The sequence below is a fragment of the Raphanus sativus genome, chromosome 5 (assembly GCF_000801105.2).
Source record: "Raphanus sativus cultivar WK10039 chromosome 5, ASM80110v3, whole genome shotgun sequence".
Lineage (NCBI taxonomy): Eukaryota > Viridiplantae > Streptophyta > Magnoliopsida > Brassicales > Brassicaceae > Raphanus > Raphanus sativus.
The window spans coordinates 22,769,003-22,786,134 of NC_079515.1; the positions used below are offsets into that span (position 1 = coordinate 22,769,003).

General features: G+C 33.7%; 3 protein-coding genes across 4 annotated transcripts in view; 2 read left to right on the plus strand and 1 right to left on the minus strand.

Annotated features, from left to right (window-relative positions):
• LOC108830287 (phenylacetaldehyde reductase-like) overlaps nucleotides 1-176 on the plus strand; it is a 2,361-nt gene extending 2,185 nt beyond the window's left edge. Inside the window, exon 6 of the mRNA XM_056985596.1 lies at nucleotides 1-176. Within this exon, the coding sequence (XP_056841576.1) occupies nucleotides 1-38 (38 nt within the window). The 3' untranslated portion in view covers nucleotides 39-176.
• A 26-nt stretch (nucleotides 177-202) lies between these two features.
• LOC108857112 (uncharacterized) lies at nucleotides 203-6,959 on the minus strand. The gene is made up of 3 exons (XM_056985597.1): nucleotides 6,848-6,959; nucleotides 5,915-5,979; nucleotides 203-1,161 (listed from the first exon to the last, which is right to left on the minus strand). The coding sequence occupies exon 3, from the start codon at nucleotides 1,150-1,152 to the stop codon at nucleotides 463-465; it is 690 nt and encodes a 229-aa protein (XP_056841577.1). The 5' UTR covers nucleotides 1,153-1,161; nucleotides 5,915-5,979; nucleotides 6,848-6,959; the 3' UTR covers nucleotides 203-462.
• A 2,768-nt stretch (nucleotides 6,960-9,727) lies between these two features.
• LOC108856167 (transcription factor PIF3) lies at nucleotides 9,728-12,974 on the plus strand. 2 transcript variants are annotated; one of them, XM_056985595.1, is made up of 7 exons: nucleotides 9,728-10,068; nucleotides 10,401-10,466; nucleotides 10,630-11,470; nucleotides 11,564-11,671; nucleotides 12,060-12,125; nucleotides 12,232-12,297; nucleotides 12,370-12,974. In XM_056985595.1, the coding sequence occupies exons 2-7, from the start codon at nucleotides 10,408-10,410 to the stop codon at nucleotides 12,760-12,762; spliced, it is 1,533 nt and encodes a 510-aa protein (XP_056841575.1). In that variant the 5' UTR covers nucleotides 9,728-10,068; nucleotides 10,401-10,407; the 3' UTR covers nucleotides 12,763-12,974. The 2 variants fall into 2 exon arrangements, with proteins under 2 accessions (XP_056841575.1, XP_018485406.2); XM_018629904.2 differs by having other exon boundaries at nucleotides 9,729-10,068; nucleotides 10,348-10,466.
• Nucleotides 12,975-17,132: the final 4,158 nt, after the last annotated feature.

Below are 17,132 nucleotides of genomic sequence, written 5' to 3' on the forward strand. Positions count from 1 at the left end.
ACACTGTTCTTAGCCTCAAAGAGAAACATCTTGTGTGATCATCCCCTATGAATATATGCTTTTGTGTTTGTTTTTTTATTTATAATAATCATATAGACTCTAAATGTTTAATAGTCCCTCTGATAATGTAAATAGTTTTAACTAAAAGCATATGCTTAATTAAGAAAATTGTTATACTTCAAAAAATATCATTTAATATATAATAGATGTAATTTAACTAATAAAAAAAAAGTTACACAATCCATTGAAATGTAAAATTCTTCTAAAACAACTTTATATTATAAAACAGAGGAAATAGAGCTTAAGATATTCAACTGACGCATGTGGGTGTCCATAGTCAGTAAAAGACCCCAAAAATAAAGGAGATGACCGGCATAATCAATCTAAGCTTGAAGCTTATTTCATCAAGAAGACAAAATGCTTCTTAGTTATCATACTCGTCTCTCTCGTTCAGACGAAACATCAACGTTCGTTCTTAACTTTAGCTAACTGAACCGAAGGGTTCTGTTTCTTGAGCTGATCCGAATTGGCGGATGCAGCAGGGCTCATGTTTGGTTTCTGATCTCGATTCGCGCGAACGTCCGACTTCGCCTTCTTGTCGAGCTTGATGACGTCATCTAGAGCCTCGCGTGCTCTCTTTTTAGCCACGGCAGCGTCTTTTCCTTTCCGCTCAGCTTCGCATCTAGCGAAGTTAACGGCTTTGTTCATGGAAGACGCGGAGATCTTGGCGGCGCATAAAAATGCAGCCGAGAGAGATTTATCGATGCATCGAACGCCGTTGGCGTCGATAATAGGGCGGAAGAAGGAGAATGAGTCAGGGTCACGGCAAGGAGGGCAGCGGTAAGGAGGGGATACCGCGTCGTCGCCGGCGCAGTGGATGTGAGTGTAGGAGCCGCAGTCGAAGCAGGAGACGCGGCGAGAATGGTGCGGCGGAGAAGAATCGTAGAAGGCGAAGCAGGAGGGGCAAAACGACGTCGGGTGTTCGCGTAGGAGGCAGTGCGTGCAGTAGAAGCTGAGGACGCAACGTAAACGTGCCGGGTGTATGACCCAGGAATCTCGGCTGCCGCAACGGTCGCATATCTCCGGGTAATAAGCCGCCGCATCGGCCGAATCCGAAGTTGACGTCACCGAAGTCGACGACGGAAGGTTCATTGTCGCTGTCTGCGGTTTGAAAAAATTAGGTTTTAGCAATGTTTTTAAACTAGACTAGGGTCGGCCCGCCCTACGGGCGGGATATAGTTTAATTGTAATCTAATTTATTATTTTTGTATGATTTTGTGGTTCTATTTTTGGTTTGTATTTGCAAAAAATGTATATAATAATATTTTTATCTTTTAAAATGTTTTAGGTGAAAAGAGATCATATGTGATAAAATGTATTTTACAGTTATTTAAATATAGACATTTCAAATAATATATATTTACTGACTTGTTCATTATTTATTTATTTTATTTCTAAATGATGGTGTTATGATTTGCAAGAGATATGTATGATAACTTTTATGGTTTTTATGTATGTTTGGAAGATGGTTAATAAATATAAAATTATTTAAATAAGATTTTCATGGTAGAATTTATATTATGAATTTCCTGCATATACAATACTATGTATAAAAATATAAACCACTACGAAACTTTTATCGTACTATTACGAAATTTTTATTGTATTATTTAGCTATATACTTATTTTGATGACATAACGGTTAATATTGTTTAATATTTAAAATTTAATCTGTTTTTATAAAATAATACTCCTTGCTATATATATTTTAGATAATATTGTGTATATGAAAGATCTCATTTCATTCTTTAAATATAAAAACACCTTCGTATTTGCATGTATACTATTGTTTTGTTTTCGGAGTTTTTATTATAGTTTAATGAAACTTGTTTAACTCAAAACTACTAAAATGCTTAACAACTGATTGACGGTAAAGGTGCTTGATAGCATCATCGTCCAACACTTGTAATTAACAACTTTACAGATAGTTTCTTCTCTCTTAATCCCCCAAAAAACCATATATATATATTTACATCATATCCAAACATTTTAATTATAAACTCGCAGATGTCAAAAAAAAGTCTATAAACTCGCAGAGGCATATGCTTTATTCTTTGGACAGCCTCACATCATTGCTGTTTGAAAGCCATCGTGAGCTGGCCAACCTTTAAACCATTCTTCTTCCAGTCCACCTCCTTAGAATCGTTAAACCTCGCCGTTTTAACCGATTCCTCGAACCCAACAGGTGGTCCGCAGCCAGAGCTCTCAACCTTAGTCTCCGGCAAGATTTGTCTCGAAGATAAAACGGTTCTTATCTCATCCGTTAACGTCAACATACTCGTACTTCCCGGCCGGGTTATTGCCGAATCTCTCCCGCCGGGACTTGCAAAGACCTATGTAATAAGTTTTGATCACATGAAGTATCCATTAGTCCCGTTATGAATCAATGAATATCAATGCAGAAACAAATGGGGCGGTAACAAAATCTCTTACAACAAAAATTGGTTTCAGTGTAAGAATCGAAAATTGAAACTTAAAACTAAAAGCTTAAAACAATTCTTTCTGGAACAATGACCAAAGTTTTGATGTCAAATCCAAACCAAGTTGATAAACTGATATACGACCTTATGATCAAAGCCTTTTCACTGCTTTGTGAGCTTTTTTTATACTTTTAAAGTGAACAAATGCAGAACCACGCGAATCACCAGTACTAAACGGAAAACAACACACAACAAAGAAGAGAAATAATAACTGGTTCAATTACAAAGACATGAAACAATAGATTCTCACTAACCTTCGACCTTAGGGAATAAAGACATACACGACCTTTCCATAAATTTAGAATAGAGATTAAATATCATTGCAGTCATACCTATACAATGTAGAACAAAACCCTAAATCTCAGAAGAAGATAACTACGACCAACCTTCAAATCAGCTAGGAGGTTAGGCTGTTTTGGTACTGGAATTTAGAAAAAGATTATGATTGAGAAGATTGAACTGATGAATTTGTCAAGGTAGAAAGTACCTTTTTATAGTAGAAGATCCTGAGAAAGGAAATCAAGGGGAATGCATTCAAAGATTGATCGTGGGAGGAGAGGAGATCAATGGTTAATGAGTGCTTTGATGACGACGATTCAACTCAGTCTTACTCTGTAACGTTTCAGATTTTTTCGATTGGAACCTAAGGTTGGTGAAGGTTTCGTGGAGAAGATTTTTTCGATTGGAAACTGTGCTTTGATGACGACGATTCAACTCAGTCTCACACAGTTTCAGAAATTTGAGATTTGGAAGAAGCGCGCAGACGTCGCTGAGCCATCGTAGAAGGAAGGGAAGAGACGAATATCATAAGAAAATATCAGCCCAAAATATAAAAGATATACGCCCAGCGATTAAAGCCCAACAAACTTCAATTTAAATGAAATGATTAGTTTAATGTATACGTGTCACGCTCACATGCTGCGACTTTATGACGTGGCAGAAGACGTAGAGGGCTCAGGAGAGAGCAAACTGTATTTTATAGTAATAGATCCTAGACACATCGGCCAGGTTAATAAATAATTAATTTTATGATATAATAATATAATAATAAATATATAAAAACAATCTATACTATTATTTCTGAAGTAATTTTTTAAATGTTAGAACGGTTAAAAGTTAAAACGGTTAAAGTCAATGATACCCTTAATTAAATTTTATATAAAATAAAAATGAATTTTATTAATAATCTTATTTTAAAAAAATAAGATAAGTCTTATATATTATGTTGTTATCTTAAAATAATTATTTCTATTATAAAATTAAAAGTAATAAAAGAGTTTATATATATATCTATACTATTATTTACGAAATTATTATATAATTAAAAACGAATTAATATTAATAATATTAATTCTTTTTAAATAATATAATTCTTATATATTGTGCTGTTATCTTAAAATAATTGTTTCTTTATAAAAGCTAAAAGTTAAAACGGTTAAAGTCAATGATACCTTTAATAAATTTTTATATATAATAAAAATGAATTTTTATTAATAATCTTATTTAAAAAAATAAAATAAGTCTTATATATTATGTTGTTATCTTAAAATAGTTATTTCTATTATAAAAATTAAAAAGTTATAAAACAGTTTATATATATATCTATACTATTATTTACGAATTTATTATATAATTAAAAACAAATTAATATTAATAATATTAATTCTTTTTAAATAATATAATTTTTATATATTGTGTTGTTATCTTAAAATATTTTTTCTATTCTAAAAGTAAAAAAAAATTAAGATGTAAAAAAGTTTATAGTTCAATATTAATCAAACAAAAACATTTGTATAAAAATGTTTTCTAAAATATTTCTAATATGTTAGTGTTTTCAAATTTTTTACTGTGTTGTTATCTTAAAATAATTGTTTCTATTATAAAAGTAAAAAAAAATTAAGATATAAAACAGTTTATAATTAAATATTAATCAAACAAAAATATTTGTATAAAATTGTTTTCCAAAATATTTCTAATTTGTTAGTGTTTTAAAAATTTTAATACAATAATAAGCATATATTATTTTAATGATAGTTTTTCATATATAAATAATTTAATTTATTTACTTTTTGAAACTATAAATAATAAATTTGTGTTGTTATCTTAAAATAATTATTTATACTATAAATTTTAAAAATAAGATATAAAACAGTTTATCTATATCTATATTATTATTTGCAAATTTATTATATACTTAAAACAAATTTATTAATAATATTAATTAATAATATAAATAATAAATTATCGAGATGGTTTGAATTAATAAAATATAAACTAATAAATTTTCACAAAAGAATTATGTCTACATATGCGGGTAACATATCTAATAGTTAATTTTTTTTTGTCATCAAACATACAGACTCATATAGACTCTGCACACCAAACTGGTAACTCTGTATCCATGTGAACGACAAAAGACGATGGATGTCTGGCACTGCGTGTTAAACGATCCGTCCTTGAATTTGCCGTTCGTTGTACATGAATAGTTAATTATTTTTAGTATTTTGATATTAGCTATTTTTAGTATTTTTATTAAACATAAAATAATATTTGGATATATATATATATATATATATATATATATATATATATATATATATATATATATATATATATATATATATTTTTTCTGTGTAAATAAAAAACAAATAATTTTAATTTTAATTTTTTATTTTTATTTAACATACAAAATACTAAAAATAGTTCAGTTTATTTAAAAAATTGTAATAAATTAAAATCAAAATTTATGATATTTAACAAAATAATATCGATGACAAAAATAAATTAAAAAATATCAAAATTTAAAAATTCATAAATATTTATATGTGTGATGTGAATAATAAAATTAAACTTCAAATCCAAAATATACCAAAAGTAAAACATCTTTATAAATTGAAACCCCTAATTTTCAATTAAAAATTATATAAAATAGACTTTAAAAACATAACTAAAAACTTTTAAAAAAAAATTGTCTATTGATTCAACTAGTGATTCCGAGTTTTAGTAATTTTTACTGGGTTTTATTTGGTTTTAATTTTTTTTTTTCGTAATATCCGAGAATTCTATGAAAAACTAAAAACCTCTTAGTTTACCAAAGGCGTCGTCAATGGGCTCAAGTAATTGGGTTTTACAGTTATTTACTTGGGCAAATGTTACCAATTATTTTATGGGTTGTTGGATATTGGCCACTAGAAGTGAGTCGCACTATCTTACTTCATTTGAAACATTTCTTTTAGACTGTGCTCTTCTGTTACGCAAGAGTTTTTTTTTTTTTTTTTTTTGTGAAAATGTTACGTAAGAGCTGATTCTTGAATATAACAATTGTCAAAATTCACACAAAAAAAAGATCTCTATAATTCAGGTATGCAAATTACCTGCCACGCGTTTTTGGTCTATTGTAGATTATTGTGAATTTCCCTTTGCACACGCCACACGTTTCCTCGCAACCAAGATATAACATTTAGGGCCTGACTGGTGTAACCGCAGCGGTTGCGGTTGCGGTTGCGGGAGTTTGCGGGTGCAGATGGTTGCGGTTTTAAGCGTTTTTTAGAGATTTGTACAACTGGTATAGCTGTTAGAAATTGTTGCGTTTGCGGGACTCTTATGACTGGTAAACTACAAAACGCAACATCTGTTAAATAATAATTTAACAATATTTACATTTTATGTAATTATAAAAATATTAAAAATCATAATAATATGATAAATATAAAATTTATATTTATAAAATCATATTATTCAATTTTAAAAATTTATAGAAAATATTTTAGTTTTGAATTTTTATAATATAAATTGAAATATAATATGAATACATTTTACAATTTCTATTATTTCAATTGAAAATTTTTATTGGATATTTTTAGTATTATTTTTATTTATTCTGTTTTTAAAGAAAAAAATTTACCCTCCCGCAACCGCCCGCAACCGCAAACGCTAGCTGGAACCAGCTTTTGATTTTAAGAGGTTCGGAGCGGTTTGAAGCGATTTGTAGCGTTTTCTGTGATTGTTTCGAAACGCCAACAACCGCTATAAACCGCAAAAGCTGCGTTTGCGGGTGGTAGCGGGAAAACCAGTCGGCACCTTAGTTTCGCACTTTTGTAGTACCAACAACAGTAAAATTGAGATACTACAATATCAGTTTTACACGGTAGGTAGGCAGTAAGGCAGTGCCGCAGTGCAATATTAATTTAGGTTAGGGTTTGTTCACAGTCCAAGGAAGTGCGCGTCAAAGTGTGGAAGTTCATTGCATTTTGCAAAAAATATTTAAACATAAATGTTGTTAAAAAAATATTTGAACATAAATATACATTTGTCAAACATTGTTTCTGGTCAGCATTTTGCATCAAAGGAATTGCATTACTGTGTTATATGTCATAATCACACGTGTCATATCTTCAGTCGCCCAGCAGTGACCACGTGTCTTGAGTGATCTATCAACCATATTCACCGTTGTCGTTATTATGATCATCACCTAAAGCTCATCCAACAAATTTGCTTCTAAGTTCTATGTTGACGTAAGGTGATGTTTTGACGTAATATAATACTTAGCTGACTGCTGGCCATATAGATTGTAGAAGGGCCAACTCCGGAGTCGAGAGATTATATTTTCTAAGTTGTTATGATACTGAGGTAAAAAGATTTTTGCGTATCTTTATTTTGCTTATCGATCGTCGTAAGCGATATCAAAACTTGTAGGCATATTCCATGGTCATGGTGGACTGAGACTTTTGTGGGGACAGGGGTGTTGCCATTATTTTGAGTAGTGGCCTAACATATAAATCTCCTTGGATGGGTTTTATTTGGTTTTATATGGTTTTAATTTATTTATTCGAGTTATTTTGTTGAATTCATTGTCTTTACGATTATTTCGTTGAATTCTTTGTCTTTACGCTAGATGGGGATAAACTACAGTGGTGGCACTAATGGTCCATGCAAATACAAATAAGGCCAGTTTCAAAAAAAAAAATATACAAATAAGGTGCTAAAATTATTCATATTGGCAGTTTCTCAAATTCGTTAAGCATCGTGAGTATGACCATATATTTATACAAAAACCTTAAGAAAATGGATTTAACGAAATTGGATGATTGTGTTTTTTCTTATTCTTATTGTTTAGTTGCTTACAGAGATGCACTCTTTCTACACCTATGATTATATAATGAAATATTAAATTTTCAAAATATGCACTTCAGCTACAGAGCCAATAAGTGTTAAGCTTCGTAGTTATATATTGTAGATCGCCATATTTGTGGATAGATATTTTTTTCATTGTGTAACTTTTGGATAGTTAAATTCTTTTTTCACTGGAGATAAATGGTTATTGATTCAGTTATAATACTGGAAAGTAATTCTCAAAAAAAGAAAAATGGATATAAGAAAGAAGGAAATAGATTCTAAGACTAAAAAGGTCTACAAGGAGAGTTTGGAATAAACAAGTGTATGAAACATTCCATGATTAAACAAAATCTGAGTTTAAAAAAAATCAATAAAATCATCTCCTTTAAAGGAGCCTTGGAACAGTACAGATTCAATCCGGTTAACCGAAAAAACAGCTCTTCCTAACTTACAAGGTCAAAGATTAAGTTATACAAACACATAGACACTAAAAGGAAAGACAAGGGCAATATCTGAGTTATTAATAAGCAAATGATTGGTTTCATTAGTTTAAATACCAAACCTACTTGACAAAAGAAGTACATGTTATTGTATATAAATATAACTAGCTAAGTGAGTCCCAGACTTAAGGATGATTAATTTAGTATAGTAAGAAGACTGAAGAAAAATAATAATGATAAGAGAGTCAAATCTTTTATTATTATAAAGATAGATAAAGAGAGACAAGATTGCTCAACCCCACTTGGTGTGTGATGCTTTTTTTGGGAGTCTTCTTTTATGATAACACATAGGGATGTCAATTGGGCTGTCCGGACGGAAGTGGACATGTCCAGATGGGCTTTTTTTTTGGGCGTTTTTGGTCCTGATGTCCAAATAAGTCCATGTCCAAATAGTCCATGTCCAAATAGTCCATGTCCAAATAGGACCATGTCCAAATAGTCCATGTCCAAATAGGACCATGTCCAGTTGGACTGTCCATGGAGTGCAGTTCGTCCACTTGATGTAAAAAAATATACAGATTCTAAATTTTATATATAACAACAGATACTTAGATTAAAACTCCATGTTTGAGCTCGAGATCGAGAGAGATTGAGTCATGGAGAGCTTGAGATCGAGAGATATGAGATCGAGAGTTAAGATGACGGCCAAATGAAAAAAATGATTTTTCCCCAATTAAAAACCCTAAACATTTTAATGATTTGGACGGCCCATATCCATCTGGTTTTGTCCATTGGTCTTTGGGCGTTGTCCAGTTGGACAACAAAATATTTTGGACGGATTTGGGCATGTCTATATTAGTCCATATTAATTTGGACATGGACGTCCATGGACAGAGTGTCCAGTTGACATACCTCATAACACATCACAAGACTTTAGTGAATCACAGGCCCATGTCACTTTTAAGATAAGATAGCATATTCTACTAATAGTATTATTCTCATACTTATAGTTATAGACACCCCCATGAAATTAATTGTAATAATGCAAAAGACGGTGCCATGTAACAGAGACAACAGGTGTGTGCAGAGAGGTCGGTGAGAAGCAATTTGGTACAGTAATAACCATGCCTCCAACTCTCTTCTCTAGGTCTATCTCTCTTTAGTTTTCTTATTATATATACTCCGGCACCAAAGGAATTATATACTTGGATTTTACTTTTGTGTGTGACATACACACAAAGACTAGACAGAAAGATTGGTTTTAAACCCAACTTTTAGATAAAAAAAAATATTTACATATACTTCTGAAATTATTAAAAAATGTAAAACATTTGTCCAAAATTGCAGGACCAACTGTAAAATTACAACCTCGCATTCTTATAATTTTAGCAAAATAGAAAATAAATAAGATAATATTTTTTGAGAAAATGTAAGATAAAGATTTGTAAAACTGAAAGTTGAAAGCACGGTTAAAACAACGAAAACATGTTTAATATGTCATGTGTTGATTGCGAATATACAAAACAAACTAATAATCAAATATCATATTTTCAAAGTAGAACAAAAAAAAATACAATGTAAAATAAATAAATATATATATAGTCGTTTATAAAAAGGAGAAAAGAATATAGTAGTGGTAAAAAAAATGATTCGAGCGAGTCTAATAAAAAGTTGAAGGTTCGAGAGAGAAGCGTCTCAGAGACTGTGAAAATCAAATCAAAATCCTCTGTTACAGTGCGTGCGACGATTTGGTCCCCGCCACCACCCCTCCTCCATCTCTCTCTCTCTCTCCGTCTTGTGCGTCAATTTGTCTCCTTCTCTCTCTCTCTCCGCGTCTACTTTTCTCCAGATTACTACTACTATTCCCATCTCTGCCGCTTTCTTCGCCTCCTCTGTTCTCACTTTTCATTTAGTGCTTCAAGGATCTCACTTTCTCTTTCGTTTCCTTCAATTGCTACAGCCCTTTTTCTCAGGTCAGCGTCGATGATGATATAGATTTCAAATTATTTCTGGGTTTTTATTTATGGGTCTCTGTTACGATTCAGGGAACACGACGAAATATTTGATTTTTTTTTATACAGCTTATTAATTAGCTCCTACCAAGTATCTTTCTTTAGTGTGATTATTAAACAATTGGGTTTGACTAATCATTGGCATTAAATTTTAATATGAATCTATCTCTCCGTTATTTTTTTTATTTCTATATTTGCTTAATTGACAGAGACATCGATTTCTTTTTTTTTTTCTTTTAGAGCATTGCACAAAGTGAAAAGAGTCTCCCTACTCTGTTTCTGTCTGCAAGCAGCAACACCATGCCTCTGTTTGAGCTTTTTAGGCTCTCCAAAGCTGCTCAAGACAATAACACTTCTCCGTGAGTTCATTCACCTCTCTCTCTCTCTCTCTCTCTCTCTCTCTCTCTCTCTCTCTCTCTCTCTCTCTCTCTCTCTCTCTCTCTCTCTCTCTCTCTCTCTCTCTCTCTCTCTCTCTCTCTCTCTCGTTTCAATGTCTTTAATGTTTTCTTATCTTGATAACAGACCTGTAGATGAAGTTGTCGAGCTGGTTTGGGAAAACGGTCAGATTTCAACTCAAAGCAGATCAATGAACATTCCTCCACAACACTCTGTTCATCATCAAGGAAACTCTTCTACACCTAGAGAGACCGGAAACACCTCAAAGACGACGTTGGTCGACGAGATCCCTATGTCAGTTCCCTCTCTAATGACGGGTTTGAGTCAAGACGATGACTTTGTCCCATGGCTGAACCATCATCACCATCACCATCATCAATCCTTAGATGGATATTGCTCCGAGTTCTTGCGTGACGTGTCTCCCGTTACTGTCAACGAGCAAGAGGAGGATACGGAGAGAAGAAACAATGGCAATGGATCAGCTTCTTCATCGCGAGGGTATAACAATTCTCAATCACATCCTCTGTATGGAACCGGTAGAGCTAGAGATCCTGTTAGCCAACCAGAGACTACGCAGGAACCGTTAGTAACAACAAGTAACAAGCCTGGTTTGGTCAACTTTTCGCACTTCTTACGCCCTGCTACTCTGGGGAAGAGTACTAATAATAACAACCCTCAGGGCTCTAAAGAGAAGAGTCCTCAAACAACCCCGCCTAATGTTTTTCAGACCAGAGTTCTTGGAGGAGCTAAAGACTCGGAAGATAAGGTTGTAAACGAGTCTGTTGCTTCTGATATGCCTAAGGATAACCAAAAGGCTTCAGAGGACTCTGGTAGAAAAGAGCAAGAGAGTGAGAAGGCCGTTGTGTGTTCTTCTGTTGGGTCTGGTAATAGTCTTGATGGGCCAACATCTGAAAGTCCTTCACTTTCTGTAAAAAGAAAGCATTCGGATGTTGACTGTCATAGTGAAGTAAGTTAAAAAAAAAACTCAATTGTCATTTGAAATCTTATGCTTATTATTCTCTTTTTGCTTCAGTGTTCTTTCTTCAATGTTGTTGAGCAGGATGTTGATGGAGAATCAGGAGATGGAAGAAAAGAAACAGCTCCATCTCGGACCGGCACTGGTTCAAAGAGAAGCCGCTCGGCTGAAGTACATAATCTATCTGAAAGGGTGAGTGAGTCAATCCTCCGAATTAGGCATTCGGTTTATTCGGTTCGGCCGCAATTCACCTGAAAAAGATCGGTTCGGTTTTAAATTTTATTTCCCAAAAACATTTTTTGGTTTTCGGTAAGAACTCGGTATAATTTTTCTTTAAAATTCGGATATTTTGGTTAAATTCGGTTCTTTGGTTAATTTTGGATATTTTTTTATTTTCTGAAAATCTAAAACCAAACCAAACTCAAAACCGAAACATTTTTCAAAACCTTACTGAACTAAACCAAATTCAAAACTGTAACCGAAAACCAAAAAAATTGGGTTCGGTTCAAACAAAACCCGCAGGCCTACTCGAAAGGGTTTATGGTTCCATTTCTCAACTCACACTGTTCTTGAATTTCAGAGACGGCGTGATAGGATTAACGAGAAGATGCGTGCTCTTCAAGAACTCATACCAAACTGCAACAAGGTCTCCTTTATATATACTTTGTCACCCGATTATGTAATATGAAACGATAAGCAATGCTCTTCAAGATATTCACTAACTAGAAAGCTTTGTTTGGTTGTTATAAAAGGTGGACAAAGCTTCAATGCTAGATGAAGCAATCGAGTATCTCAAGTCACTTCAACTTCAAGTACAGGTAACACTCTCGCTACACCCTTAAAACCGATAAAGAAAAAGTAACACTTACGCTAATAATCTCAATTTCCAGATCATGTCTATGGCTTCTGGTTACTACATGCCACCGGTTATGTTCCCACCGGGTATGGGCCATTACCCGGCTGCAGCAATGGCGATGGGTATGGGAATGCCATATGCAATGGGCTTACCTGATATGAGCCGTGGCGGTCCCTTGGTTAACAATGGACCACAGTTCCATGTCCCGGGGATGCAACAACCAGTGGGGATGGGAATTCCACGTGTCTCTGGTGGTGGTTTCTTCACGGGTTCTTCTTCAACGATGGAGATGAATAAGAGTGAGGATGGTTCGACTAGAGATTTATCGGGTGCTGCTAAAGATCAAACGACGACAAAGGACAACAATAGCTTGAGACCTATTAAGAGAAAACAAGCTTCTTCTGATCAGTTTTGTGGATCATCGTGACATAAACACAAGCTTAAAAGACTGATACGTTTATGTATTATCGATAGCATTCAAATAAATCGGCTCTGAAACCCATAAATAAATAAGGTTAGTTTGTGTTCTTCAATAATTAAAGAGCTTTTTGTTGCTTCTGTTCTCTATAATTTTCTTTTGTAATTAGAAAGACTTGAATTTAATATTTTCTTTACACGTAGAATCTGTTGTTGGTAACATTATGTTGTGACATTTGTGAATCTCCAATGACTAAATCATGCTATCTACCAATGCAAAGTTGTAACATGCTTTCACCAAAATATTGATTTCGAATAGGAAAAAGAAAAGAAAATATATAGCATGAGTTTCACTATAGCTCATGGTTTAACAAATGTTATGGGTTTTCAGCCCATTTCTTTGAAGACCAATGGTCATTTTGTTATGTGTTAACAAAGAAGTTGTCTAACTTCTTCTCTTGTGAATGTTTATCTAGTTAGGATACTTCTATACACAGCAAATATAGAGAGATGTCTAGTATAGTCAGCGTAGCAGACTCTTTACAGTATTAAAATGAATATAAATAATTTTCTCACCTATGAGTGTGACCTATATTTATCTTTTGAAAGCTTCGCGAAAGTAGAGTACAGTGCGATAAATCGAGTAGCTAGCTGTGGTGAAAAGAGGAGAAAAAAGGGTTTAGTCTTAGTATCGATTGATATTTTTAATGAATATGGACTAGACAACTCTAGCTAGTTAGAAAACCAATGAGTTGTAGGCTTGTAGCAAGCAGTATAAAACAGACAAGTGGAGCACATAGGGAGAAAAATGAAGTAAAGGAGTTCTTAATCAAAGGACCCTTAATTAAAACTTGAAAGAGAAGAAAATGGTGTTAATATGGCACAGCAAAAGAAAAGTTAGACATCATTTGCTTTTTTGGCTACACTAATATATCAAGATTATCTATGATTATGTCTTTTCTTCTCTCTTGTCTAACCAATTAGACTGGGCCATATTAGAGAGAAAATCAACATTACAAACCCTTTTTCTCACTTTTAATCAACGTGAAATGTTGTTTGCCTTCTTTTCTAAGTTAAATCCTTCTATCCACACCACAAATCACAAAGACACAAGCACAGACCAAATGATAATGTCAGGAAAGTAAAATGAGGCAAGCAATTAATTAAATTAGTATACATTAATACACAAGCACAAAATCTTCAGTACTAAGTACAATTTTATATAAATGAATTTTATAAAAGTATAGTATGAATGTATCATCAAAACAAATATACCCTATGTATGTCACGTCCATATGAGATATTTACTATTATAAATTCATTAAATCATCAACGATACTAATTAAAAAACTGGTAGAGGCTAAATCATGAGTAATTAACAACGCCGACCTGAAACTGAGTCTCGAATGACTAACAATTTAATTGACTTTTAAATATCTTATGATATTGTAAAGAAGTTGGCTGATATAAATAGCCTTCTCTTCTTTTAGTATGGACACAACAGATTTACTAGGAAGCATTGCTTGTTAATAAGTGAAATGAGGATTAAACTTAAAATAATTAAAAGGCTACTTAGTACAAATGCATGCATGTGCTAATGTGTCCATGATGATATGATTAGAATTAATGCTAAACGAGCCAACTAAGATATCAATTAAGGTCATTTCTCATTAGGCCCCCTTTCTCCCTCTCTACATGACTTCATCCTCTTAATCTAAATGTACTGAACTTTCTAATTAGTCACTTTCTCCTAGGGCTGGGACTTTTTAACCGGAACCGAATACCGAACCGGAACCGACCCGAAATGGACCGGTTCGGATCGGTTTCGGATAAGGCATATTTAACCGATGGGTAATGTCTATGAATATCCACGGATATCGGGTCGGTTCGGGTTTTTACCCGGATCCAATCGGGTACCCGTTTAAACCGAATTCATGTTTAAAAAACATTAATTTGCACCTTATGGGGTTCGAACCCGGGTGGGAGAGGTGAAAGTGCAGCCCTTTTTACCACTACACCACTTCTGTTTCGTTGTAAGTATTTTCAAACTATAAATATATAGCCGATTTATATTAAACTTTTTTTAAAAAATCAAAAAAATTAAATTTTTTTTATAAAAGTAAATAAAAATATTAGTTTCGGGTTAATAATTTAATATCCGGGAACCGACCCGGAACCGGTCAGAACCGATCCGAAACCGAACCGTAAGTGGTCTAAGTACTCATTGGATACAATCTGTAAATAACCGAATTATCCGGACCCGAACGGATCCTACCCGGAACCGACCCGAATACCCGAAATCCCAGGCCTACTTTCTCCTTGTCTAATTAATAAGTTTCTTATTACCACAAAAGCCGATAAGTTGCACATCAACATCGTTGATTCGTTGTTGACCGATTAAAATTGTGCAATTTCTCTTCGCAAAAAAAGTTAGGGTACTTTCACAAAAGACTTTTTGTTTGCATATTTTCGTTATTACGAAACATAGTTTTTGAGATACATTGATATATCAATATCATGTATGTAAATTACAGTAAGAACTAAGAATAAGAATAACAGCAAGAATAATTAGATTTTGCTAGCTGTATATATCGTCATGCAGGCCATCTGAGTTTTTACAGACTATGTACAACTATTTTAAAAGTAAAGTAATCCTACTTTCATATATAATTGGATTAACACACTTAAGAATGGCTCAGATATATCATATCTATTTAAACTTCAAAATATCATCAAAACTGCGGAAGAAAAATTATCGTTAATGACGACAAAATCACTTTTGAGTTCCTTTTTCGGTGTAATCACTTTTTAGGTTTCGATAAAGCAATAACGACGGTTTGTTATATAAATTGAATATGCTTGATCAATAACATCAAGAGAATCTCACAAAGTAATTCAACTAGATTACAACTTCTACTGTGCCTTTACCAAGAATTCTAACTGAACAAAACTTGTTATGGTACCTAGCTTTCTGGTTCTTAAGAATGATTAGTTTCATTTTGACTGCCCATGTACATCGAAACTAAAGCGCCGTCAAATCCTTTTATATTCTTTTGTTATATGGGGAATCTTAAGAAAAAATAGGGTCTAGCTGGATTTAAGAATGAGTTCTGGTTATATTACAATAGACGTGTTAAGTCATGTAGAGCCTCTTCTCATTTTTTATTTGTCGGCGATGTTTTTATAAACAGCGTGAGTTGTGAGAATGATAAACGATCGACAACGACCGTATGACTTAACTCCTACACTTTTTCTCTACTTAGACTTGACCTTAGGGCAAAAACCAACAGAAATAACAGAGAGGATTAGTTAACTTTTATACAATAAAAATATATGTGTGAGGAATGTTGAGTTGTGAGAACAGCTTATATGTTCTCTGGTATGTAACGCTCTGATCGTCCATAATTAATAGGTCATCCATGCATGCTCATTCGGTCTGTGGGCCTTATTCCATTCGACGGATGGTGCATTAATTTTTCTAAGGCTCGAAAGTCTTGTTTACTGATCCTATAATCATCATATGACTTTTTCGTACTTTGTTCTCACTTACACGATATCGCGAATCACTTCTCGATAAGTCACTCATCTTTTCACTATTCCAATTTAAATACGCTTAATTGTAGAGTCTAAATGGATGTACTCCGAAAAAAGTATATGCACTTTAATGACATAGGCACCCAAATCGATTCTTTTAAGTCTTTCCATATATAACAATTTGGGATGTTACAATTAACCCCTCTCAAATAACGCAATGGTCTCATTGCGCTCCACAACAGGTCTCAAAACGTCTCTCAGATCAGAACCGAGGTGGCTAACCAGCTCTAGTACCACTTGTAATACCCTGACTGTCCATGGCTAATAGGCCATTCCCGCCGCTCACTCGGCATGTAGAGTCTAAATGGATGTACCCCGAAAAAGGTATATGCACTTTAATGACATAGGCACCCAAATCGGTTATTTTAAGCCTTTCCATATATAACAACTCAGGATGTTACAATTAACCCCTCTCAAAGAATGGAACGCCCTCGTTGCGCTCCACAACAGGTCTCAAAATGCCTCTCAGATCAGAACAGAGGTGGCTAACCAGCTTTAGTACCACTTGTGATGCCCCGACTGTCCATGGCTAATAGGCCATCCACGCCAGCTCACTCAACATGTGGGTCCCATACCATTTGACGGGCAATGCGTTAATTTTTCCAAGGCTCGAAAGTCTTGTTTACTGACCCCTGCAATCACCACATGACATTTTTCCGTACTTTGGCCACACTTACATGATATAGCAAATCACTTCCCGATAGATCACCCATCCTTCCACTACTCCAACTTAAGTACGCTTAACTCTGGAGTTATAAACGAATGTACTCAAAAAAAGTAAATGCA